General features: G+C 45.8%; 1 protein-coding gene across 3 annotated transcripts in view; it reads right to left on the bottom strand.

The window, feature by feature from the left end:
- Positions 1 to 17,259: 17,259 nt before the first annotated feature.
- pcdh1b (protocadherin 1b) overlaps positions 17,260 to 26,670 on the bottom strand; it is a 190,868-nt gene continuing 181,457 nt past the window's right edge. The window contains exon 5 of one of the 3 annotated variants that reach the window (XM_056383638.1): positions 17,260 to 19,736. In XM_056383638.1, coding sequence (XP_056239613.1) covers positions 19,294 to 19,736 — 443 coding nt within the window. In that variant the 3' untranslated portion in view covers positions 17,260 to 19,293. The remainder of the gene's footprint in view (positions 19,737 to 26,670) is intronic. The other 2 variants (XM_056383637.1, XM_056383641.1) reach the window with 2 other exon arrangements.

The following is a 26,670-nucleotide window of genomic DNA, read 5'->3' as shown; positions in this document are numbered from 1 at the left end:
ACACCAGCAATCAGCATCAGGACTGAAGTTTAACTGGATGTTTAATGACCTTTAACTAAATAAACGCCCCTCAGTGTTACTGATGCTATGTCTGAACATTGTACGTAATATAATAACAGTGGCAGATTTTACCATCTACCATTTACCAGACTTTAGCATCTGAGGCTAGCTAGCTAATTAGCAAACACTCTGCTCCTAGCTGACGTTTCAATGTCTCAATCTGACTCCAGAATAAATGATATAATGCAAACTCAGGCTGTATATGTTCCAGGTAGAAAAAAATAATAAATAAAAAACAGCATTAATGCTAACACTAATACAGTGTTAGCATTTTAGCACTTCCGGTTCCCTTGTCTTAAAGTCAAGTTTTTGTTCAGTGAGTTTTTGGTCAGATGACTGAAATAAGGTCTGTGGTTAACACAAGCTCAATTCTGTGACATAAAATACATCAGTTAATACTCCGGTCATGATTTCTTTAAGCTTTTAAGTCTCTTAAAAAAAGGGCGGTTGCTAACAAGTGGCTAACTGAGATTTACAGAGGTTGTTAAACGTCACCAGTCCACCTTTACAGCCTCGTTGTATTTGTACTAAAGGAAAGGTCAGAGCTAAATAAAACTACAAGTTGCAGTTCAGCGGATGTGACGTTGAAGTCATGTGACCGTGGTGTAGTTGGTTTATAGCCTACGTTTAGCTTTTTACCTCTGCCGATTGTATTTAGGCTTCAAACATCATAAAGTGATGTTCGTTAGTGAAGATGATGCTGCTGAACCAAACGTGTCAGGATCATAAACGATTATTTTCTGTAATAATTGAAAAAGCCTGTAGAAAAATCCCATTTTCCTTTTGTGGGGGGAACCAGGGTGATGCTAACTTAGCTAGCCTGCAAAAATACATCATCCCTGCAGAACTCTATATCAGTATTTTATGAAAGAATAATGTACGCATTATTCTACATTTTTACTAAAGAAATACAACAGTAACACAATGAGTTTACATAGTGAAGGACTTTAACATACAGAGCAACACAGAGACGCTAACGTTAGCTTCAACCGAAGCGTTCCATATCAGATCAGTAGCCTGTAACTCCACAGATACAGCGCAGTGAGCTAATGATATGCTAACTCTCGGTCTCGGAAAGCAACATTGGATTTACGACTATTGATTAACACAGTCAGCCATCAGTTCTAACCACAGCTAGCATATGGTTAGATCCATTCATACACCACCTCAGCATGTGGAGAGATCCAGCGCTAAAGCTAAGCTATGATTGGACAGCTGCTGTTTTATCTGTGTGTATCCAAAGCCTGATATATCTTATTGCTCTGCGCCACAGAGCTCCAGTGTTGTCCAGAAACTATTAAAAACACACATTTCCCTTTATTATCATGAGCTCGGCTGCTGGTAATACCCACCGGAGCACTCCGCGTGGATTAATCCGCTGCTGAAAATAGTCCCCGACAACTGCCAACTGTCCTCCTGTTTGTTTGATATAAACTACAGTCAGCAGGTGTTTTCAGTAATTTCTTGGCGTTGGAGCTGAGAGCTGGACAAAGCACAGTACCTGTGAAATAACGTGCACGCTGAAATTTCAGATTATGTGGCGTAAATCTCCTGTGTCTGCTGTTCGCTGTGATCTAAAGATAGTCGTCAATAAATCAATAAAATTAACGATGTAAAGATTCAATCTCCCTCTGGCTAAAACTCCACGTTAATCTGTCAGTCTGTCAGAGCCTTCGAAACAACAGACTTCGCTCTTACCGCCTCCTCCACCTCCAAGGTCAGCCGTGCCCCAACGCCACGCCGGCGGCTAACGAGCATCCGCCCGCCTCCCGCCATCGCGCCGGACATTCGGCGCAGGGGCGGCCGTCTGGAAGGTCGGCGGAGGGTTCTGCACCTCGCGGCTCTTCACCTGCTGAGGTCAAGCTGCAAATGATGTATCGCCCCATCACTGCTCGTTATGAATTAGCATCATTAGTGCAATGATGATGATGATGATGATGATGATGATGATGATGACAAAGGGTGATGATTATGATGCCTGTTACCTTGGAGATGGAGTTAGAGGAGAAATGTGCAACAATCGACATCATTTCTGTTGTTTAAGAGGAAACTGCTGGAAGGGAGGAGGAGGAGGAGATGAGGAGGAAGACAGAGGAGAGAGGAGAGGAAACAAGGGAGGGGAAGGAGAGGAGGTGAGGAGGAGACAGAGGAGACATGAGTTTAAGTTAGGAAAGGAAATAGGAGGAGAGGAGGAGGAGCAAGAATAAGAACAGATGACAGAAGAGAGGGAAGGAAAATAATAGAGAGATAAGGAGGAGAAAAGAAGAGGGGAGAGGAGGAGAGGAAGATGGTGAGAACATTAGAGAAGAAAGGGAGGGAGGTGATGAGAGAGAAAGGAGAAGTAGTGTAGGAAAAGAGAAAGAGGAGAAAAACAGAAAAGGCCGGGAAGAATTGGAAGCAGAAGAAACAAGGGGGAAGGAGAAAGGAAGGAAAGAAAGGAGGTAAGGAAGTGGAGGGGAGGAGGAGAGCAGGATGAAGAGGTGCAGCGCGAGGAGCAACAACAAGGGGAAGAGGAGGTGAAAGAGGAAGAGCAAGAGGAAAGAGAGCGATAAGGCGAGAAAAGAGGAAGAGGAGAGGAGGAAGACGAGATGAGGTGATGAAAGATGAGAGTCTGGAGGAGTAACGACGGGAACAAACTAGTTTTAATGCTTGAAGAGGAGAGGAGGAGGAGGAGGAGGAGGAGGGAGATGCCAAGAGGATCTCCTCTTTCCTCCTCTCCTCTTCACTTTTAATTATGTCTTTGCTCTTCTTCCTCTCCTTCCCTCTCCTGTTTTACTTTTTACACCTCCTACATCTTGACTTCTCCCCTACTCCCCCCTTTTCCTCCTTTGTTCTCCCCTTCCCTTTCTCCTCCGTCCTCCTCTCCTCTGGCCGTTTTGCTGTCAGCCAAAATGTACCTTGGCTTCTTTCCTTCACCTCTTGCTCCTCTGCTGTATCCCTTCTCACTCAGCGGGCGCCTCCACACATCACCTAGCACCTCCTCGCCCTGCCATGCGCCTCCCCAGAGCTGGTCTTGACAGGTCTTCTCCTCCTGCAGCTTCCTGCGCAGAGCTGAACCGTGACACCAAGCGGCCGCTTTAGCCAGAAACACCGGGCCACCTGACAGCTGCCAGAGCCCGAGGAGGAGGAGGAGGAGGAGGAGGAAGAGGAGGAGGAGGAGGTGACAGTGCAGCAAGAGACGATCTGGTCAGAGGAGGTAAGAGCTGAGAGACGGACGAAGGAGGCAAGAAGGGACGTCCTGAAGAGGAGAAAAGAAAAAGGAGAGGGGTTCAGGTGAGGAAGCATTTAAGAGGGAGAAGGAGACAAGTGAGGATAAAAAAAGAGGAGGAGGAAGAGGTGGACAGAAGGAGGGAGGAGCAAGGGAAGGATGGAAGAATGCATGAAGAGAGGAAAAAAGAAAGTGAAGCTAGTAATAGAAATAAGAGAAAGGCAAAGTGAGGAGAGACAAGGGAGGAAGGGTTGATGAAGAAGAAGGAACTAGGGAAGGAAGCAGGAAAGGAGGTCATAGATTATGAAAAATACAAAGGCAGAAAGAAGGAAAACAAAAAGGATGAATGATAAAGGAAGGATGTATAAAAAGGAGATACAGGACTAGAAAGAGACATTTAATAAGATAAAGGGAACAAGAGAAGGAGAGGTGGATGAGGTGCATAGAGCAGGAAGGAGAGGAGGAGGGAGGAAGGAAGGATGTAGGGAAAGAAGAGAGTGGGAAGCAAGGAGTGAGGAAGAGTGAAGAGGAGTGAAAAGGAGATGAATAAGGATAAAAAGGACGAAGAAACGGGAAAGAAGAGAATAGAAGGAAGGAAAAGGAGATTAAGAAAAGGAGGGGAGGAGGGAGGAGATCCTCACCAGGTCCGAGGAGCTGGTGAGAAAAGAGGGAAAAACAGAGGAGACGGTGTGAAATTCATCCACGCAGGAACAGAGGAGAGAGAGAAAACAAAATGGAGAGGATGGATGGAGGGAACGAGGGATGAAGAGGTGAAGTTCATCCATGCAGGGTCAGAGTGAGGAGGAGGAGGAGGAGGAGGAGGAGGAGGAGGCGTTGTGCTGGGGGGATATCATCCATCAGAATCACCCTCTCCTCCCGTCGAGTGATTGATACGAGCGCTTCCTCTGGAGGGCCTGAGGGGAAACAACCCCCCCCCCACTCTCCTCCTCATCCTCACTCCCTCCATCCATCCATCCGTCCCTCCTTCCAGCTCCTCATTCCTCCCCACCCCCCCCCCCCTCTCTGTTTTCTCTCCTCAGCGGGCTCCTCAGCGGCCGGCCCCAGGGCCGACAGTGATGGAGAGAGGCCGAGAACGTCAGAGACACCGGGGAGGAGGGGTGAGGGAGGGGGAGGGAGGGGTGAGGGAGGGGTGAGGGAGGGGGAGGGAGGGGTGAGGGAGGGGGAGGGAGGGGGCGGGGGCGGGGGTCTGTCTGAGTACCTCCTGGTACCGACCCATTCGCTCCTTTCAAGCCTCCGTCACGACCTCACGGAGGACACGTGATCAGAAACACACGGTCAGCGGGGAGTTGCTTTAAAGGGAGGAGGACATTTTGAAGTGCTGGTGCAGTCGTGACAAAGGAGGAGGAGGAGGAGGAAGAGGAAGAGGAGGAGGAGGAGGAGGATGAGGGGAGGGGAGGGGAGGAGCATCCTGTTTTGGGGGAAGAAGCTGATGGATCCTCCTTCCAGACGCCTGAGATCTTCACCGTGTTTTCGATGGTAAAAACACAAAAAAAAAAAAAATCACCAAATCAGAGAATCAACAAAGTCCTGCACGTCATCATCATCATCATCTTTATAAGAGTCAAATAAAATATTCACACCAGAACAATCATTTTTCAGCCAGTTACAAAGGAGCGAAGTCGTTCATTAGTGGCACAGCGGGGGAGTTAGCGGGAGCTTCACCTGGCTACAACCACAACTCGCTGGAAACATTAAAGCTGAGGAAACGTGATTCACACGGTGCGACTACAGGAGACGGAGGTTCCTCTCTGGGGAGACGTGTCTCTGCGCCTGGAAGACTTCTTGTACGTTTATATACATTTGATTTGCCGCTGAATACGGCCTCGGTTTTCTCAGGTAACCAACTCGCCGTCTTCCCCGGGAGAGGAGGGAGAGATAAACTGCATAAAAGCATGATTAATGCATTATTATAAATGGCGGTTTGTAGTGCATAATGACCCTGGGAGTGATCTTCCTCCCTTTGAACAGCTCTGAGTGCGTCTCCTCTTCCTCTGCAGGATGGAGCAGGTTCAAGTGAGGGTCGTGTTTTAGCAGCGGCGGCCATTATTCCCCCTGACTGTGAATTTGCATGAGCCTGCCGCGGTCAAGTTTGTTAGCTGCTGTTAACGCCGCCGACCGCTGCTCCGTCTCCTCTCCGCCGCCACTTCACCGCTGTGAAAAAAAAGAAGAAAAAGGAGCTATTGTTCATCGTTTGAGCGGAGGAGAGAGGGAAGGGAAAAAAGGCACATAACTGCAGGCGCTGTGTGAAATGTTAAAATGGAGATTAGCTCGGCCACCGCAGATCTTGCTTATAATGATTAAACATCACGCCTTGCATTTCAATGGGAACACTTGTGGCTGGGAGCGCTCTGATAAGGTCCCGCTTCCACTCGCACATACACATGCAACATTTAGAAGGAAGAAGAAAAGGACATGCTTTTAGAGAGCGAGAGCAGCGGCGGGTTCAGACGCTGCCGCTCGGCTCAGTGTCCTCTGACAGCAGAGAGCACAACAAACACACAGCTGGAAACCAACGGAAACTCCTCCAGGACTTCTTTACAAATGCTGCAGTTTTTTCATGTATTTTGCATCTTTGTTTAAACTGAAACTCACTGGTTTATTATTTGTTATTGCCAAAACTGCACCGAATACACCATAAACATAACCACCACTGGCCTGCACGAGAAAACGAATCTTTAAAGCGAGATTATTGACAAAAAGAGAAATCTGCTTAATATGTTCTGTAAACAAACTAATTAAATCTTCCAGAACAGGAGGATCACAACCAAAGATATGCAACAATATCTTTGGCGCTGAGCTGTCTGCTCAACCTAATCCTTCATCCATTAGTGGAACAACATCACACTGAGCACTTTGTCCAAACCAAACATGAATTACTTTTATGGAGCCGAGCATTTTGCAGCCTGTATTTACACCAGGCGACGAATTACAGACGCACAGCTGCCTTCAATAAATCAAAAGAACACGACTCTCGCAACGGGAGAAGAACAAAGACGGACGGCACACAGATGTGCAAGCAATATGAAGAGCGTGGCGCGGGAAACACAACACCGCCGAAGTCCTGCGAGTCCTTCAAGTCGTCCTCAGTCTGTCCCGCGTCCGACTTCTTCACTGGTCGGTTGGAGAAGGAGTTTCTGGTCGTGGACTAGTAGCAGCGGCAGGAAGTTGCAGTTGCCGCAGGACGTGACAGCGCTGGTCAAGACTTCCTCCTTTGCTCCTGTCATGATTATTACGGCCAGTAGAGGGGGTCGTTTCCGGGGCGACGCTGTCGTTCGTCCAACAGACCTCCGTTCCCTCAAAGGTCAGGACGGTCAAGAAGATTCGCTGTCGGTCAAAGTGAAATGTGAAAGATTCTCCTCGCCCCAGGAAGCACATCGCCATCTTGGAACCTCCGTCAGGACACACAGGTAGATCCTGCTGCCGCGTCTCCTCCAGGTGACGTTCACACAGTGATGATGATGAAATACTGAAGCAAGTGAATCGAGTTTCTGACTGAACGACTGCACAGGTCGTTGGTTTCATCCGTCTCTCCTGAGACAACGTCCCAACGCCGGCAGGTCACAACAACAAACACACAGACTCTCCCGACAGCAGCGCACATGCCTCCGTCGACTTTGGATGCTCTTTGTTGTCATGGTTACAACATAAAACTGCTGGTTTCACATGGGAATTGACCTCCGCTCTCCTGTGTCACAGTCGTCATCCACCACAAACTCTTCCCTTCGCTCCTGACGTTGTTACTATGACCACTAGATGTTGCCTAGCAACAAAACGCACGACCTGCGGACTTGTTTTGGTGGGAGGAGTTTAAGAAGGCGGAAGTGTGACGTTCATATTTGGATATTTGGCAACAGAAATAGTTTTGTCAGAGATGGAAAAACAGAGACGCTCCTTCTCACCTCCACACAGCTGCTGAGCAGCCGCCGCGTGAAGTGGGTGTTAATGTCAGATCTTCCGTTCCGGAAAGTTACAGAGATGGTTGGACGCCGCCCCCCCCCCCCATCAGAAATCTGAGGGGGAGTGGGGATTTCTGAAGCTATCCATCCGTCCAACAGGAACCTCTGACAGAGCGCAGCGACCGCTCAGGGCTGTAAAACTGAACAAGTGTGTCCCGTCTGGTTTTTAACTCGACACTGACACTTTCAGGACCGCCATCTTTAACCTCAACCAGGTGCTGTGAGTGCTGCCGTGACAGAACCATAAATACTGATGCTATAAAAAATATTATGAAATCAGGTTTAAGTTTCCAGGAGCAGATATTGTAGGAAAACAAATTAAACATGTTGACAGGTGGAGAGAAAATCCAAATCCTGTCTGCCGTGTTTTTCCCACAAAACATTTCTCCTGCTATAAATTAGTCACAAATCGACACATACAGGGTTGATTTTGTGACATATTTCTTTTACTTGAGCCGCTATTTTCCTGTCTGGTGACGCCCCGCATTATATTGCATCATCACTTCCTCGTTAGTCATTACAGACTCTCGGGTTGGAAGCAGCAGCAGCAGCAGCAGCAGAGCTCAGTCTGCTTCTTCTTCCTCAGTATCTGTTCACTTCTTTCACTTCTCCTCCATCCATACATCACCTCCCACCGGCGCCTGTCTGACAGTCTGCCTAATACCAATTACACAAAACTCTCCCCGTCCCCGCGGCTCTCTATCGCTTTCTCTCTCTGCCAAAAATGTATTTTCCGACCACATAACACCACCACCACCACCCTCCTCCTCCTCCTCCGTCCTCTCCTCTTCGTCTTCCTCTTCAGCTCAGGTGGAGTGTGAAGCGGGCTGAAAGAGGCAGACGGCGACAGAAGTCTCCTCGGCTTTTGAGCGCTGGGAACGAAGTCTGATTCCTGTGGAAGGAAAAATTATTTTTTTTAATTTTTTTGGCCCCTGTGCATTTTAAATAAGAAGGCTTACAACTTTATTTCAAATTCTCCTGGAGATCCAAGTGTCCCAACGATAGCAAACACACTCTCCTCACACTGTGAGTCAGTCATAGCTTTTTATATTCCTTTCACATCCATCTTAATGTGCCCTTATCACTCTGAAAGTCCTGCTTCTTCATATTTGATTTCCCCCATTTGATCCGTTCTTCGACTCTAATTTCTCTTCTATCATCTGCAGCCGCTGCACCGGCCTGATCTCCCTGCAGAGAATCAATACAGCGTCATCTTACATTATTGTATTATCATCTGCTTCCTGTTTTAGGTTGGCTTTACATCCCTGCTTCCACAGGAGAGAGGAGAGAGGAGGAAAGAGACAAGGTGAGGGTAGAATGAGAGATGAAAGCAAGAGGAAGAATGAAGGAGGGAAAGGGAAAGATAGAAGGACAGATGAAAAGAGGGAGCAGGCGAGCGAGGGAACAAGTGGGGAAAGAGAGGAGGGACTAAAAGAGGGAATAAGGGAGGATGAAAGAAACAAAAACAAGCAGGGATAGTGAGAAGCAAAGGGAAGGAAGAAAGGATGAGGAGGTGACGGAGGGAACAATCATGAGAGGACAGAGGAGTTAAGGTGAACGAAAGTGAAGAAAAAGAGGAAAGAGGGAGAGAAAAGACATGAAAAGAAAGAGAGGAGAGGAGTAGAGAAAGGAAGGAATTTAAAAAGACAGAAAAAAGAGGAAAGATGCAGGATGGAAGGAGAGATGAAGAAACAAATCAAGGAAAGGAGGAGAAAGAAATGGAGAAATCAAGTAAAGAAAGAGAGCGAAGACTTTAAGATGAAAGAAAAGGAGAAGAAGGAAATGAAAGAAACCAGGAAATGAAGAAAGAAAGAGAAAGAAGAGATGGAGAAATAAAAGGAGAATAAAATGAAATAAAAACAAGTAAAAACTAAAGATGAGATAAAAGGAAGAAGACAGAAAAATGAAGGAAGGAAAGAAGAAAAATCAATGTGAGGAAGAGTTAGGATAAAGAAAGAAAAGTGTGAAGAAAGAGAAGAAGAGGAGGAGGAGGAGGAGGAAGAGAAGACAAACAGCCTGAATAAAAAAAAGAGGAGAAATGGGGTAAAGTGATGAAACCTTTGGGGAAAAGACGGCGGAGAGAAAAAGCAAGCAACCTGCTGCAACTGTGTCGTCCTCTTCAAAACAAGCTCTGATAATATTTTCTTTTTGTTGTTCCAAGAAAATATTGTGTGGCAATGAATTTAATCATTTTGCCCTGAATTTCAATTTACTGCTGTAATGCGATGCAACAGCGCTATAAGCACAGTGTCATAAGCGCCTTCCTGCGAGTGCGTTTGATATTCCTCATACACAGCTGCCGCGTACAGGGTTTGTTTTTATTGAAATGTGATTGGGTGGCGTTTCGCTTTAGGGCGCGACACGCTGCAACTGGAGGATTCACCAGCCAATTTCCTGAAGTGGAATCCAATAACGGCGAAAAAGAAGTCGAGGCGTTTTACGGCTCCTTAGGAACATCAGGAGAGCGGCAGCTGGAAACAGTTTGGGGGGGGGGGGGGGGGGGGGGGGGTTTAGTTTTCTGTCCAGTAAGAACACAGAGGTCACGTCGTGGCAGGTGTGTTTCCTGGAAGGATTTGGTTTGACTCAAGTCGACTCTAATCAACCAATCGGTGTCGAGTTTTGAGTCATGAACTGCCAGGTGATTGGGTGAGGAGGGGAAATATATCTCAACAACCTTTAGATACCTACTAGAAGAAGAATCTCACCTGGAGCTTTCAGTTAGATCTCATGGTTGTCTTCGGCGGACGCTCAGCTCTTTAGGAACCTCTTGTCAAAACTTGAGGCTCAAAGTTCCTTCTTGACCTTGGAAGATCATGTTGATGTGACCGAAAGCTCCAGATTAGCTATTAAATGATGAATCTCGCATGTGAATCAATATGCTACAGAAAAGCGTCTGTCTGAAGTGGTGAAGTCTTGGGGAGAAGAGGAACCTGAGACAGACACACAGAGCGACAGCATCTACCTTTGACTGAATGTATTTTATTGTAAAGCTATAAGGAAGGAGTAATTACAAGATATCATTTCTTTGATTTGCTCAGCAAAAATAAAAGACCACATTTTTTTTAAAATTCAAACATGCGGATGCTGATCAAAAGAGAAACAGATGAGGCTCAAACAAACACGTCACGCAACTTCCTCCAAGAAACAAATCAAAAAAAAATCAATAGACCAAAAAACAATGAAACAAAATCAACAGAACAAATGTTTGTCTCGGGATCGTCCCGGACAGACGCGAGAGAACGGAAAGGAAAGCGGTAAAGCCGGTGGATGATTGGAGGAGAGACGCTGCCGTCCTCCGCTCTGAGTCTGACTCATCACTCCTACATTTAATAGAGCCTACGGTACTTTAGACAATATAATCCTACAGGTTCAGGGTCAGATTTCCTTCACGTTGTTTGAATATATATATTTTTTTTCATCTTCATTTTTTAAAAACCTACACTTGCATGTACATAAAACTGTACAAAAAACAAGGCATCACTAGCATTGTTCCTATATAAATATAACCAACCAACAATTAGGCTACAAACATGGACTTCCTGTAAAGACAAAAGTGATTCGGCAGCTCTGTCCTGCTGTTTTCTTCTTCTAATTAAAATAAGAGAAAATAACGATCCATCCAACGACGTGGGGAAGTTTGGAGACGCCCAATAAATTCACAATCACAATTTTTCTCTTGTAGTTTTTCTGTTATTTCCAGAATATTAAGACTTTTTAAATTTTTTTTTCATACAATCAGAAAATCAATTATCTAAGTTTCTGAGAAAAACACAAGAGCACATCCCCCATGTCTGTCCTTGTGGACCGTATCCCCAGATAATTAATTAATTAGTCGTCATCTCAGCTAACAATAACAAGCTTCTTTCTTTTTTTCTGATGATGTCTTTATAATACTTTTCTCAAAATAAATTTCACGGAGCCTCCGAAGGTCTTTTACTTTGTGCAAACGAGATAATAAAATACTTCAGGGATCTTTGGCGCTCCGTAAATTTATATTTTTGTGGAGCTAAATATCTTTTTTTAATTTTTCTTTTTTCAGGATTCAAGATTTCAAACCATTTTAATTGTAATAATAAACATACTTGCTTGAGATAAGGTTCTTATTGTGTGATTATGACATAATTACCTTATTTTACCACATGAATTTATTCTTAAAAAGGGACAAATGTTTTATAAGTATAAACAGAATTGCTTATAACTAATAATAATTGTTGTGAGGTTTTACTTTGAAGGCTCACAGTCTCTGGGAAATAGAACCACAGTCTTCTGATTCAGATAATTTGTGAGAAAAGTTCCTTAAACTGACCATTACCAGCTTCCGTAGCTTTGAAACTCAGCCCTGACTTCCTGTTTTTGGGGTTTAGCGTGATAAAAAAAAAAAAAAGAAAAGGAAAAGAAACGTCCTGCTTGTCGCAGCCGACAGCGTCACTGTTCGACTGTTAAGTGTCCAATTGTGTTGGGAAACCCTCGTCGCTATCCGCTGACGACGGAGTAAAGAAAACAGAAAACACAGAGTCCAGTCTGCCCCACTCAGAAAACATCATTTACACCACCGCGTCTGGTAAAAAACAGCAACGACCATTTATATTCATACAGCATGTCTATAGCAGTGTTGATTCCATAACATTGATTAAAAACAACTGCGACAACAACGAAAATGTATAATATTTATAAAGTTGGCTTGTTTCATGCTCAGCTGAGGCCTCGTTGTCCAGAGACTCCAGCCTCGGTATAATACACAACCAAAAAACAGCAACCCACTCCGAACTGTATCATATGGTTTCATGTAGGAACGAGTCTGCGGCTCTCGCGTCGGCTGCTTTTACACTTTTTTCCGGACGTTTGCCTCGGTCAGGTCTGCGTCACGGAGCTCGGGTGTTTCTGGGTTTCGAGCTGCAGGTTAACGAGTCGTCGAGCTGTTTCGAAAACACGGCGGCTAAAGTAGAAATTTTTGGCCACAAACTGACATGAATTGTGAATCTCGGAGAGACAAAGCTTTGCACTCAACCTCAGAAGGATGAATCAGTGACTCTCCGTCAGAGCGGCGGAGCTTCATGTTTTATTAAAGGTGCGTTTCACAGATTTTACCCGTCAGAGTCAATTATGTCGTCACAGGGAAAACACCCCTCAGCCTGCTGCAGACCGGTGTGTAACTGTAGCTCGGAGATGAACTGAAAAGATGCTATCACATTGCATTGTGGGAAATGTAGGCGTAAGGAGCATCTGATTCGTGTGACTTAGAGATCATGAATGCAAAACGTCCCGCAGCATGAAAGCGAGGACGACGCGAGAGGCTCAAAGTTGTTCCAGACTAAATATCCGGACAGAGGGAAGAGAGGAGATGAGTTCGCTGACAGTCAGACTGAGTCAGGGGGGAAAACGCTGAATAAAATAAATCCTGTTGTTTGTCTGAACAAAGTCAAGCTAAAACAAAAAACTGCACAGACTCAGAAACCAGAAATAAAAGAAAAGAAACATTCATGTTTTTCTGTCATTGAGCAGATCGCACGGCGACGACCACATGATTCATCAAGAGACCAGAGGACGTTCACAACAGGATCAGGGGTTGATTATGTCAAAACAAATCAAGAGGTGGGAAGAAATACAGGCTGCGTCTCCAATCATGCTTTTGCAGTTATTGACCTTTTCTTGTTTAATGCTTTGAACATTGAGTTGTGGAATAATCTGAATCCACTTCTCAACTAAAAGCTCAGATTTGTTTTTAAAAAATTATTTTCTGGCCACTAGAGGGCGGCGTAACAAACTGTAAACACTTTATGATGTCGTTGCTGTTGGGTTCAGGACTACAAGCCCCGCCCCCCTTCAAACCACGCACAGTCACATGACCGACGAGCTTCGAAGCTTCGAGAATCAGGAAACTGCAGAAAGACAATCAGAGCCGCAGCGTGGGAGTTGTCTGTAAGTACAGCAGTGGATTTCACACACAATAATGCCTGTCAGTAGTAAACCACCGCGTTGTAAAGAAGAAAAGAAAAACACCCAAAACAAACCAAAACGTTTTATGCATTTAAGTCATCAGGTGCATAAAGTTGTTTTCGAAGCGAACAAGTGCACTTTATGTTCAGAGTTGTGTTTTTTTAGTGCCAAAACACTAAAGTTTTAACTTGAGAAAAAGCATTTTAAATGAAGGACTGCATTTTAATTGTATACATGTTTTTTTGTTTTTTTTTTTAGAAATACACAATAATTTTTTGAGGTAAACTAACTGCATTTTCTGAGCGAGCGGTGCACGAGAAGAACATGTGCTACACTCTCTCTCTCTCTCTCTGAATCCTGACAAATACTGCTGTTTCTGATCAATATCTTCTCCCTTCACAATATTTCAACATTTGATAATTAAGCAGAAACAAGAGGAGGTTTTTACGCGACGTTAGAAACCTCCTCGGTAACAGATGAGAAACTGAGAGGAAGAGCAGCAGCTGAATGAAGCTGCAGAAACAGATCACCTCATTATGTTTCTGGGTTCCTCGGGTCCAGCTGAATGTTTCCACCAACTGTTTTCTCACTGGAATATTTATAAGTAACAGATTCAATACTTTCAATACTTGGGCAATGTCTGAAATACACACACACACACACACACACACACACACACACACACACACACATTAAAGTGGATTTGAAAGGGAATGTAAAGGCAGCAGGACGGGAGGTGGACACTCTGCATGCACACACACCTGCTGATCACACACACACACACACACACACACACACACACACACACACAGGCTGTCAGTGTGTGTGACAGCAGCTCTCCTGGGGGTTGATTGGTAGGTGGTGGTGGGGGGGGGGGGGGTGTATTGGGGGTTCAGGTGTTCCTCCAGGGAGCAGGAAGTGTTTGGAGTCTGACAGGAAGCCTGGAGACCGAAAACTCAGGACCACCTATGTGTGTGTGTGTGTGTGTGTGTGTATGTGTGTGTGTGTGTGTGTGTGGTGTGGTGTATACACTGTGTACTGACTCTGTTGTACCTGTAAAAAAAAAAAAAAAGTGTTTTCTAAGTGTAAATTACTTTTTTTTTTAAACCAATTTTCAAAGTAAAATACACAAAATGATTTTAAAAGATCAGCTGATGCAAATAAAAAGTTTTATGTCTAAGTAACAAGACCGAAAAAAACGAAACAAAAAAACAAACAAACAAATAAATAAGTAAATAAATTCCTCTGGAAAAACTGTCAGGTGGCCAAAAGTATGTGGACACCCTCTCCACCCCCCCTCCCTTTTGTTTGGGGGGGTCTTCTCTCTGGTTTCTCCACGGTGTCGCAATCACATACACAACTAACATATGGAGGGATTCTTACTGTGTCCACATACTTTTGGCCATTCAGTGCAGTTTGTTGTTGCTATTTTGATTATTGCTGATTGGCTGAAAACCCTCGCCTCGTCTCTTCATACCTGTCGTAAGGAATCGTTGTGTTTTCTCTCTTTTTCTCAGGTTTTACTGCGAGGAAAAGCCAGAGGTCACCAAAGGTCACTCGGGGTCACCGGAGGGTTGCTTTTCTTCTTCTGGGGTTAATTGATGCCAAAGAGTTGAGGTCAAACTGACGCCACATTACCTCCTCCATCTTTACCTTACGCAGCACAACACGCCGGTCACCGGGGAGTGCGCCGGCCGGCCGGGCTGGCGGCGGGCGGGCGGGCATCACAGAGAAGGAAAAAAATGACTTGTTTACTGTGAAACAGTGGAGCGTGGCGAAGGGAAAAGGAAGGAGGAGAGTTGATGTGGACGTCCATGTTGGGCCTGTAAATAATCAATCAGAGCTCTGAGCGCCGGCATTAAATCACCAGAGGAAGACGGGAAGCATGAGGGACTGCGGCGGCGCCCGTGAACTCTAAATCTTTGTCACTGGGAGGGTTGAACGTCGGTTGAATGATGATTGATTTACATGCAGGGGAATACTGTGACGCTGTGTGTGTGTGTGTGTGTGTGTGTGTGTGTGTGTGTGTGTGTGTGTGTGTGTGTGTGGTTTCTAAACAGGCAGATACGTCCACAATAAATCCAATCACCTTAAGAGAGCGGATGAATTGTGTTTTGAGTCGCATTAAGAGCCGCACACATCGAGATCCCACACATCAAAAACAAATGTATGCACAATAAAAACCAATAAAGCGTCTGAGGTGGACGGGGTGAGCGCCACATCAAAAAACAACAACAACAAAAAGCAACACAAAGCAGCGGAGCGAAGCGGTCCGACGCGCTCGCTGAAGACGACTGTTTGCCTAATAAAACCAGAGAGTGCGACCCCTCCCTGACCTGTGGGTGGCCCTGTTTTGCTGCCTGTTTAGACTTCGAAGGCGCCGCAGCCCGGCGGCGGCACTTTGATGTTGCCGTTATGATTCTGAAGGGAGGATGTTCACATCACACACACACACACGCACAGACACACACACACACACACACACATGCTGCAGCTAAACAAACGACAAGTCATTTAGTCTCACATTCAGCCGTCGAGACTTTCCTACGAACGGCGGTGAGATGATTCCACATGTTCCCGCCGAGACCAAGAACATGATGGAGAGAGAGAGAGAGAGAGAGAGAGAGAGAGCGCACTTTGATCCTTCACTTGGATGTTTCACAAATCTATATATAGTAAAATATAGTTAATATTTTCCGCTTTTATTTACACGCACCGACTGACGCGACGCTGTTTTTCTCGTTGAAGATTTAGTCGAGATTTCCTGAAAAATCCCGGATCTCTGTTTCCAGGGTTCAACCCTTTGGAATGAGCGGGAAAACGTCTTCAAGACTGAAGATGAGAAATAAACTCTTACTCTTGATAAACTTCATCTCACTGCACATGTGCTCCAGTGACCTTTAAAAAATGACATATGCATGGATTAGAAATTCATTCTCCAAAGAGCCGAGATTCACCTCGTCTGCAGTTTGTCAACAGCGCTGGAGACGTCTCTGTTGTAGCGGCAGCCTGTGGGGAAAATGCTGCACTCACTCCAGTATAATCCAAATCAATCAAAAATGTTGACATTCATTTATTAAAAATTCATGAAATGAATTTTTTCCTGACTATAGGAACCAAGTTGTCCACATTCCTGCTGAGAGGTAATACTTTAATTTGTATGATATTTGCTGCTGGTAACACACTCTGAAAGTCTTGTGTATCTCTTAAACAGCAGAGAGATTTTACAACATGAAGCAGCGCTGTGATGTGGCGAGTCGTCAGGATGTTGCTCTGACCGCCAGCTGTGCTTTGCACCTCTGGAACATGGAGACGACGGGACATTTTCTACGAGAATAACAACGGTTTAATAATTGTGCAAATGAATGTGAGTGAACTGAAGGTGTCTGTATCAGCGGGGGGGGGGGGGGGGCCCTCAGGTTGGAAAAGATGTGTGATACTGTAGTTTAAATGCACTCTCTCTCTCTCTCACTCTCTCACTCTCTCTCTCTCTCTCTCGTATTGAATCATGTGAGAAACTTTGAAGTGCGGTCGGTGAAACCGTCTCACACGCCGGCTGCTTCTCGCTCCGTCTGGAGACGTCGGGACTCAGTGAGAAACTAAATGACTCGTTAGGGAGATTCCTTTTTGTTTTTTTACAGCGCGCTCTCTCACGGCGCCTCTTCCTTTCATCCGCCCCGTCTCAAGCTGGCGAGCATCACTACAGGTGACATCACACATTACCCTCGGCAGCCGTTTACACGAGGCTCAGAATGAATGAACTTCCAAACCTTTTTACTGGTGCAAATTATCGACAATAATGTGCGGAGCCTCAGGTTGTAATTAGAGTTTCTCTGCTGTGGAGCAGGGGGGGGGGGGCGGGAGGTGTTAGTGGACTGAAGCCCGTACAGGTGTCATTAATCCTGCATTCCTGTGTGACTGCGGCGCCACAGGAGGCGGTGCCCCCCCTCTGCCCGCTGAACACAGCTAACGGGTTTAATAAATACTCCTGCTTTAACGCCAGCAGCTCGGCCTCACACTGAGGAGGTAAAGAGGTGGGAACTAACGAGAGACTCGAGTTCGAGAACGCAGCGGGGGGGGGGGGGGGGCGTTCAGCAGCCGCCACAAACACAACACACTCCGTCAGCATCGCAGCTGTGGCGTGCTCTTTCTCTTTTCAGTACCGTGTGAAATAGTGTTTTAAATGAGAACGAGAATCTCGTGACCTTGATGACCTCTCTGACCTTTCCTCCAGCGCCACCGTGTGGACAAATCTTCCAAATTTATTTTTTTAATTTGTTCCTCAACAACATACAACATCTATACGGGCGGATCCTGATTAAATTTACTGTGAATATTCATGTTCCCCAGAGGATGAAGTACAAAATAAAAGTGCCACCACCACATGACCGGCCTTCCTTCATACTTCCTTAAAGTATCAGCATCCGAGCGCTGGACTGCCATGACATTATTTACTGACCAGATTTCTGCTCCCCAGAGGACGAACCCCCTTTGATCTGACTGACCTGTCCTCTAGCAGCACATTCAGGACAAACATTTTCATCTTGAACAACCTGTAAGGCTCAAAGAAAAGTGATGAGGTTGATTTCCGTGCGTCACACCTGCAGAACCAAACCCACAGATTTTCAGTAAAGAACGATATAAAACTCGGATTGGAGATGAAGATGGAATTTGAGATGTTTCATATCATTTGCTTGATTTAATAACTCAGAATTGCCCGTTTACTTGATCTATTTCTCTGCAGTTTCAGTTCTATAATGAACAACGCAGCCACTAGGGGTCGCTAGCAGGACACTTGCTTTGAAATGTGACACGTGACAAGATAACTCACATGTGGAAACGTTATTTCAACATGGGAAAACTAAAATGTTTGTTTTCATGTGACTTTTTTTCTCCAGACCTTGTGCGAGAATAACTTTTCATTTTATGGTATACTACTGACAACAGCATGAATAATACAATCGCTTGTTGGTTACTCAGCTTTGGCCGATCTCACTGAAACACCCAGAGCTCAGATTTCTGTCTGATGTCTGATGACTTTGTCCCCTCATGAACCCAAATTCAACCGAGTTGTAAAGTTGAACAGGAGAGAAAAAAAAAAAAGAATAAAAAGTCTTGTGTTTATAACTCGGCACCGTCGGTGATGCTCAAGAGTCCAGGTTCCTGCAGTGTGACGGCGAACGCCGCGGCGTCGTTTATCTGTCCATGCGAAGGTTTTCAGTCCATCGGCCGGACGTTACGTGAAGATCTGCAGACAGCACGACGGCCACGGATCCACAGCTCACACACAGCAGCTTCCTCTGTCACTGTTTGTATTTACAGCTCTGTACACTGAAAAATGACTTCACAGCAAAAAAAAACCCCAAAATGAACAGAACTGAAAAAGTTCTCAACAGCAACTTCGACGGTTGGAAAACAGCTGCGTTTCTGCAAACGTCTTAACGTTGACGATGAGCTGCTCCCGATGAAGACGAGCCCCGTTGATTTGATGCAACTCGGCCCGAAAGTGTGTTTCCCCGGAGTCGACAGGGAAAACTAAAAACCAAAAAAGGAAATCAAACTAATCCAAATCCAAAAACGAACCTCAGGATAGATAGCATTACACAGTATACTTAAGTAGGATTTACAAGAAGTTCTTTCCCTCCTCCCACCGAAGGTGTTTTTTCTTTTTCTGTTCCAACACAGCGACAAAGCCTAAAGCAACGCACAAAAATCCAACTCAAATACGTGAGTAGCTAAATAGTTTCCCATTAAATTATCACAACGATGTGGTGTAGTTTACATTCCTCCGCAGCTGCAGGAGCCGCGTGTTTTCTTCAATCGACTTTAATTAATTCTATTTTACATTTGATTGGTTTCTAGAGGTGGGTGGCGGTGGTGGTGGCAGTGGGCGAGGTGGGCGGGGTCTAAAGCCTTGTACAGTGGATGCAGTTATAAAAAGGACGAAGGGGAGTCGGTGCTGCGGCACAGCGAGTAATAGGCACAAGGGGGCGGCAGTGAGGAGGTGGGACGGGTGGTGGCGAGCAGCAACAGGGAATGAACGGGAGCGTAGGGAGGTTGTTGTTGGGGGGTGGGGGGTGGGGGGGGTGTTTAAGGTGGAGAGCTGCGCCCTCACAGGTAGATCTCCCTCTTGGAGGTCTGGCCGGTCGGGGTGGTGGCCGAGTGGTACTCCACCGCCTGGCTCAGCGGGATCTCCTCCAGCCCACAGTCTTTCACAGACGAGTCTCCGCCTCCAGGGTAGGCACTGCTGTAGGGAGTCATGAATCGCATGTTGGACACTTTGGAGCTGCTGCCACCACCGCCCCCGCCGCCACCGCCGCCACCCGTGCCGCGCTCCTCCATCATCAAGGGCTTGGGGCTGCCGTTGGCCATCAGCTGCTCCTGCCCGTCCATCTCCTGGTAAGGCACAAAGGTGGAGAGCTTCGGAGCGTTCTTGGACACCTTGCGGTTCGGGGAGGGCTCTCCGGGCATCCAGCAGGAGTCAGAGTGGCCGAACTCGGTGCACTCGCGGGTGCAGTTACCGGTCATCGCCACGTCGGGGAGGGGCCTGAGGTCTACGGAGAGAGAGAGAGAGACAGAGAGAGAGAGAGGATAAGTAACCTGGAAGCAACAGCAGAAGATGGGTAAAGGTGGATATGGCGATGAAGCTCTCCCGACACGTTTGTGTCCGGCGTTCCCGCTCTTTCTTTCAGCTCTGTGTTTGGTCTCCAGCTCCTGAAACATCATCATCAGACTCTTTAGCTGCTAAATGAAACAAACAAACACATGGACAAAACCAAAACGAGGAGCTAAAAGAGGCTGAAAAACCCTCTGTGATCAAATGAGAAGAGAAAGGTCGAGTCGTCCTGTAGAATTACGATAGAAAACCTCAAACTTACTATAATTTCAGGTCTGATCTCAGAACAAGCTTCTGTGCATTGCTTTTTTTAAATTTTATTATTTGACTTTAACATGATGAACTTTAGTTGCTTGTTAGTTTGTTTCTTATTAGATCCATTTTCCTCCATGTGTCTCTGTTTTATTTATATATGGATGTCTGTGTTTGTGTCTGACGCTTTGCAGAACAGTTTTTCTTGATCAAGTTAAGAGTTAAAGTTGACTGCAAACAGACCTGTATTTGACAGGTGAAGGTTCTTCACTCTCAAACACTGGGATTTTTCTGTGTCCAAAGATTTCTGTGTAAATGTTGCTTTAAAAAAACAAAAAACAACAACCAACAAACCTGCGAGTGTCACAGTTCAGCTGCGCGCTCGCTGGCAAGAGAGACGCTGATTAAAACTGTCATTATCCATTTATCCACACACACACACACACACACACACACACACACACACACACACACACACACACACACATGCATGAGGCTCGCTCCATTTGAAGGAAATTAATTAAAGCTCTGTGTGTATTTTTAAAGTCACTAATAGTTCACAAAGTGCCAGAAACGTCGTTTAATTTGTTGCAGAAAGAGCGAGACCACGTATGAAACGGTGGGTGCTGAGCATGAAACAGGATCAGCTGATTTAAAGGAGGAGAGAAAAACGCTCAGGTTCGTTAAAACGTTAATTATGATGCACAAACAGCCAATTAAGGCAAAAAAATAAAAACAGAGCGACTGGGTTTTTTGTTTTTTCTTTTCCTTTCACCTGTGAAATATGAGTCGATGAGAGACGACAGACGCAGAAGATGTTTCTTCAGTACTGTGAATATTAAGGTCACGGTTTCTCACCTCTGGGTTCTTTCATTCACTTTCTCCTTTTCTTGCGTTGGCTCTGTGTGAGTTTAACTTTAATCCTGAGCCTGTGAGACGGGCGGGCGGACAGACGCTGACGGACGGACGGACGGACGGACGGACGCAGGGCTGAGTTCGCATTTTAAAAATAAAAAAATAATAAATTCCCAGCTTAGAATGGAAAAAGGTCAGAGATGGAAGCAGAAATATCAATGCGTATGCAGAAAGTAACCTTTCTTCTGTGCGTGACATTAGATCATTCTTTGATACTGGAGGCAGGGAGGGGGAGGGGCGGAGGGGGTGCCGGTCCTCCCGGGGAATGGCGCTTATTTCCCAAAATGCCCTCTGCTTCATGCATAATTGAAATTCATTGCCTCCTTTTTTTTTTTTTTTTGTGCAGAAGGAGCTACAGTCGGCTTTTCTGTCTGTTTGCGGGTTGATGTGAACGTTTTAATCCCGGGGAGTGCTGAGTAGCGACCGCGCTCCATCTCTCCCTCCCAACATTCTCACGGCCGCCGCCGCCGCCGCCGTGGATTTTAGTTTTTAAACACTTCCCATGCAAAAAGCAAGGTGCTTGCAAAAAAATGTTAAGTCATGTGAGAGCGGCTGCTGAGTTCAGAGCGGCGGTGCTTTGCCGTCTGAACGTGGTGTCAGCAGGAGGCTTATAGAGCACGGACGGGCCAGAGCCGCTCGGCTGAACAGACTCCAAACTTGACTCGCTTCAACAACAACGGGAGGAAGGAGGGACTCGGCCGCCAAGTTCAGCTGGACCTCAGCCTGCTGTTGGACGACAACCAAGACTCTTTGACCCCTGACTTTGTGTCTATAAATACTGCTCGGGCATTTCTTCATCCGATTCCACCAGCAGTCGGTTACTATGGAAACCCCCTCCGGGCCGCGGATACAGTGTTCAGTGTAACTGTTAATTTACTGTCAGGGTGACGGCTGTGTGTTTTACTCTTTTTACTTTTACTCTTGTGGATTAGTTACTGTGTTGTTTAAGTAAGTAATTCTTGTTTACTCACTTTCCTTGTTGTTGCTTTGATTCTCGATCCTGATATCTAATTGTTTTCTGATTTATAATCACTATCATTGAGTTTATAGTTATTTTGTTTTTAGTGTTTTATACATTTGCTTCCAATCAACATTTCAAACGCCAAGGAGAGAGGAGAGAGAGAGAGAGAGAGAGAGAGAGAGACAGAGAGAGAGAGAGAGGGGGATGACGTGCCACGCTTTAACCCTTCAGCTGTCAGGACGAATCTCGACAGTCTGTCCCAAACTACCCGACGCCTCAGAGTTCCTCGGGCCCCAGAAAAAAAACTATTTATGGACCATTAAAGAATCACATCGACAGTTAAGACCCACTTCACACCCTGATCTTCACCCTGTGGTTCCTGCTCGTGAACCTTCAGCTCATTTCTTCCTCGTGTGTCTGAATTTAAAGGAAACAAAACCTTCTCATTCTGAGAGACACTTACTCTTAAACTGTGTAATGTCAACACTGTTTTTCTGTGTGTGTGTGTGTGTGTGTGTGTGTGTGTGTGTGTGTGTGTGTGTGTTCACCTTCCTAAGCTCAGCTACAGATGTTCCTCGTGGAAGACTCAGCACTTTGTCACTTTCGAGCTCCCTGACACTCGTCAGAGTGGAGCGTCTTCCTCAGGGGAGCCATCTTTGAACAGGTGATGTTTACGAGTACAAGAGGAGATAAACAGGAAGCTGCGCCGTCTGTTCAATCACGCCGGTTGTAGTGTAATTGTTGCTTCTGCACAACCTGTCTCAGCTCAAATTAAAGCCTGCGAGTCGTGTCAGACATATGTCACATACTCACACTACGACTGTACAAAAGTCATAAATAAGAAATAGGAAAGAAATGGAGAGATAATGTAATAAAATGAACGTACGTCATGTCTGGTGTTTTTATTTTTGCTTCTACTCTCAGGTTGTTTTTTCTCTCGATTGGTCTAGAGTTGCTGTCACACTTCACTGCAGATATTTCACATTTAAAAACTTCTAATGGCTCAAAGGCCGTAACCCTCCTTTCCCTGGCTCATCTTTAAAGTGGAACATCTGCAGGTGGAGGTGAGCTTCCTCAACAGCAACGTAACGCTGACGTCAAAATTAGAAAGTAGAAGCAACTGGGATTTAAAACAGTATTTGTGTTAAAAAATGGGGCCAATTAGCGGGCTTTTATTGTGAAACATCTGCGCACACTACAGCAGGAAGTGTGGTCTCATTGACGGTAACTTCACAGAGATTTAAAACATTGCAAAACTAGAAGTGACAGGCATGAAATGTGAGAGTGGTGACGGTCTTTCTGCACCGCAGCGGGGGAGCGGCGAGTACGGCGTCATCCCCTCTGTAGCATCGAATCAGCGCCGCGTCGCTCGACATGATGCTGAATTCACAGAGAAAAACAGGTGAACACGGAGGAAGTGCTGAGTTTACACTAAGAGCAAAGAGTGTCAAATTAAAACCAGAGGAAGTTACGAAACAGGAACATGTTTAAAGTCAAGTGAATGAAAGTCTGTGTGTGACATGAGCCTCAAACGACGCTGCTGTGTATTTATGTCAGTGGTTCTTGGGTGTTTTTGTGTATTTACTGAACATGTATGAACACAATCTAAAAACTCCTCCATATGCATTTAACAGTAACTTGTGGGGGCCAGGAAGAGCGCAACCCCCGTGTTCAGGCCCTTGGCACAACGATCTGTAGCTCTGATCACAGACTTTAGGTCATGTTCATCCTTATTAAAGCACAAGAGCTAATTGGCTCCGATTTGAGATGGAGCTAATTGGCGAGCACGACGGGGAGGAAGGGTTCGGGGCGGTTGGGGGGGGGCGGGTTCACGTGTGAGATCAATAACGGTTTCAGCTAATAAGGCCTTACCCTGGTGGTGGACATTGATGTTACTACTCACCTCCAGCTCAGATCGACACCATCATCAGAGCTGTTATGAAGGCTGATCAGACACTGCTGACTCAGCTGTTATCCCCGACTCTCACAGGGAGGAAGTAGCTCTGGTATTACTGATGGCTGACGGCCCAAAATCTTTTCAACTTGTTCCTTTTATCCCCCCCCCTCCGCACCGATTTGGCTGTTTGTTACATCTCTGTTTCTGCTTCACTAATCGTGATCGACAGCACCGCCGCCAAACCCCTGAAAGTCTCCGCAAGTGGTTGATTTTAGTATCGCCTCCTGAGCGCTGCCAACACTCAGCTCCAGCCGCTCATCTCCAAAAGCAGACGGAGAACAGCGCAAGAAACAAAAGCGAGACCAGTGCGGCTCAGTATGAGCACCAAACATTACCCAACGTCGCCCGGCGTGTTCTGGTCTCCGATGGTTGCAACAAGCTACCAGATGATTCCACAGAGACTTCACACCGCTAACACCTTAACGTGTCTGACCAGCACTCACGCCGCTCTTTTCACTGCTCTTCTTCACTTGATCTCGCTGCACTTATTAAATAGATATATCACTTAGTAATCGTGCCAACGTCTCCTTCTGCACCGAGGCTTTAGTGATGTCCCTCACTCGTAAGTCACTTTGGATAAAAGCATCTGCCGAATGAGCAAATGAGAATCTTCCTCTAACCTCAACCCTGCTGTTTCTTACCATGAACAGATTTCACTGAAAAGATTTGGCATTGGACTTGAATGAATATGAATATGAAAATCCAATATCAGTCTTGTTGTTTGACTGTAGAGTTTGACAGTGAACTAAACTACACCTATAAAAAAAAAAGGGGTTTCTTTCATTGGTGTGTTTCCTGTCGAGCTCTACGCTGGTTGGTGTGAGGAACTGTTGGTGTTGTCGCATCGGCCGCAGAGAGCTACACGGCGGCAGCGTTGTGACTTCAGATGTCTCATCAGTACTTAAGGGAAGTTTGAAAAGTTCTGGCCTAACCCCTGGAGGAGGAAATGCTATCTGTCCTCTCTCTCTCTCTCTCTCTCTCTCTCTCTCCTGCACCCTCGGCGAGGCTCGGCAGCGGCGCTGTCAGAGGGCCGTAACGCCGAATTCAAGGTTGCCTCTATTAGTCAAGGCTATTTAAAATGGAGTAGCCCTCCTGAGTTTTTTTCCCCCTGTAGCCCTTATCTGCACTCCTGAGTTCCAGTTAACCCTGGGGAACCTCGCACGCCCTGACGGCCTCTCTCTTTGCATAATACACTCCGCTACCTTGGTCACCATTTTCCGGTCAAACTAATTAGATTTCAGAGTCCCCACTTGGGAAGATGTCAGTGGTATGAAATGGAAATAATTTCCAGGTGACTATCTGACATTTTACGCTGTCGACTAGAGTAAAGAGCCCAGGCGGATTGGCTCTCGCTTTCCCTCTTTTTTTTCTTCCCCCACCTCCTCTTCTACTTCTTCTTCCTCTTTTTTTCCGCTCCATCACTTTAGTCGCAGAGATATGCTAAATCCTCGTGCTTCGCCTCCTCTCTGCTCAGTCCTGGGTGATAAATGGAAGGAAATGTACACAAAAGAGAGCTTCTCTTTTCTCTGCTTCTGCTTGAAGTGTTAATGTGTTTAATTACTTTGAAGCGTGTGTGTGTGTGTGTGTGTGAGTGTGTGTGTGAGTGCTGCAGTTAAAGCTGCAGCAGGAAAACCTTCAATTAATGCCTTTTCTCTGTCGATGACAATGGCTCCAATTTATCTTATGGGAACAATAGAGGAGTGAGAGGAGGTTCGGGAGGTACGTCCGGGAGAAAGCGAAAAACGTGCTGCTGCTGCTGCTGCTTCCCCCGCTTCAATCAGCGGGGACGCCAGCAGCCCACACACACACACACACACACATTCACACACACACACACACACACACACACACACACACACACACACGGATACCTTACTTTCAGAAACGATTCTGTATCCGTCCGACGTGTGAAACCGTAACTTTCTAAATCTGCGATCGATTGACCGTCTGTACCGACGCATCAGCTCTTCTCCCTCCAAATTCTTCACACAACTCATTCTCTTACTTTTGAAAACGTAGAACAACCAAGTGTCAGATGATTTCTAACTTTGTTTTAATGCCCAGACATTAACAACTCTACTGCCTCCTTCAGTAATCATCTCACTGACATGCTGCAGGTCCTTCCTGTTTCTAACGACCACATACATTGTTTAATATTTATGAAATCAAGTAGAAGTGAAAAGACTGAACATAATGTCACTGTGATCCGCGGGTCGCGTCCTCTGGTCAGGAAATGTCAGCGCTCACTTTCTCCGGAAGAAAAATGATTTTATTAAATTCACTCCAGAGATGCTTCTGTACCACGATTACACACAGTATATATACACACAGTATATGTACACACAGTATATGTACTGTGTTTCTGCTCTCCGTACAGAAAACACTCTGAACTCTGCGTCTGATCTTTAACCAGCAGAGTATCATGATGTCAGACAGACAGCACTCCTACACTCACATATACATGTTTTTCTATGGATTAACTACAGTATATTCCTTTGTAGATTGTGTGTGTGTGTGTGTGTGTGTGTGTGTGTGTGTCTGTGTGTGTGTGTGTGTGTTCGTGTGTGTGTGTTCGTGGTAAAGACACACAAAGCCAAACAGTGATGCAAACACACACCGACGTAAAACTCCATCTGTATTCATGGTCACACAACACCTCAGAACAGTTCTCAGTTCAGTAATGCTTGTGCCCACACCCACACACACACACACACAACACACACACACACACACACACACACACACACACACACTCCTGTCTTCCCTGTACTTTCCATCAGCAGCTCG

This window comes from Seriola aureovittata, chromosome 8 (assembly GCF_021018895.1).
Source record: "Seriola aureovittata isolate HTS-2021-v1 ecotype China chromosome 8, ASM2101889v1, whole genome shotgun sequence".
In the NCBI taxonomy this organism is placed as follows: Eukaryota; Metazoa; Chordata; class Actinopteri; order Carangiformes; family Carangidae; genus Seriola; species Seriola aureovittata.
This window is presented reverse-complemented; position numbering and strand designations above follow the sequence as displayed.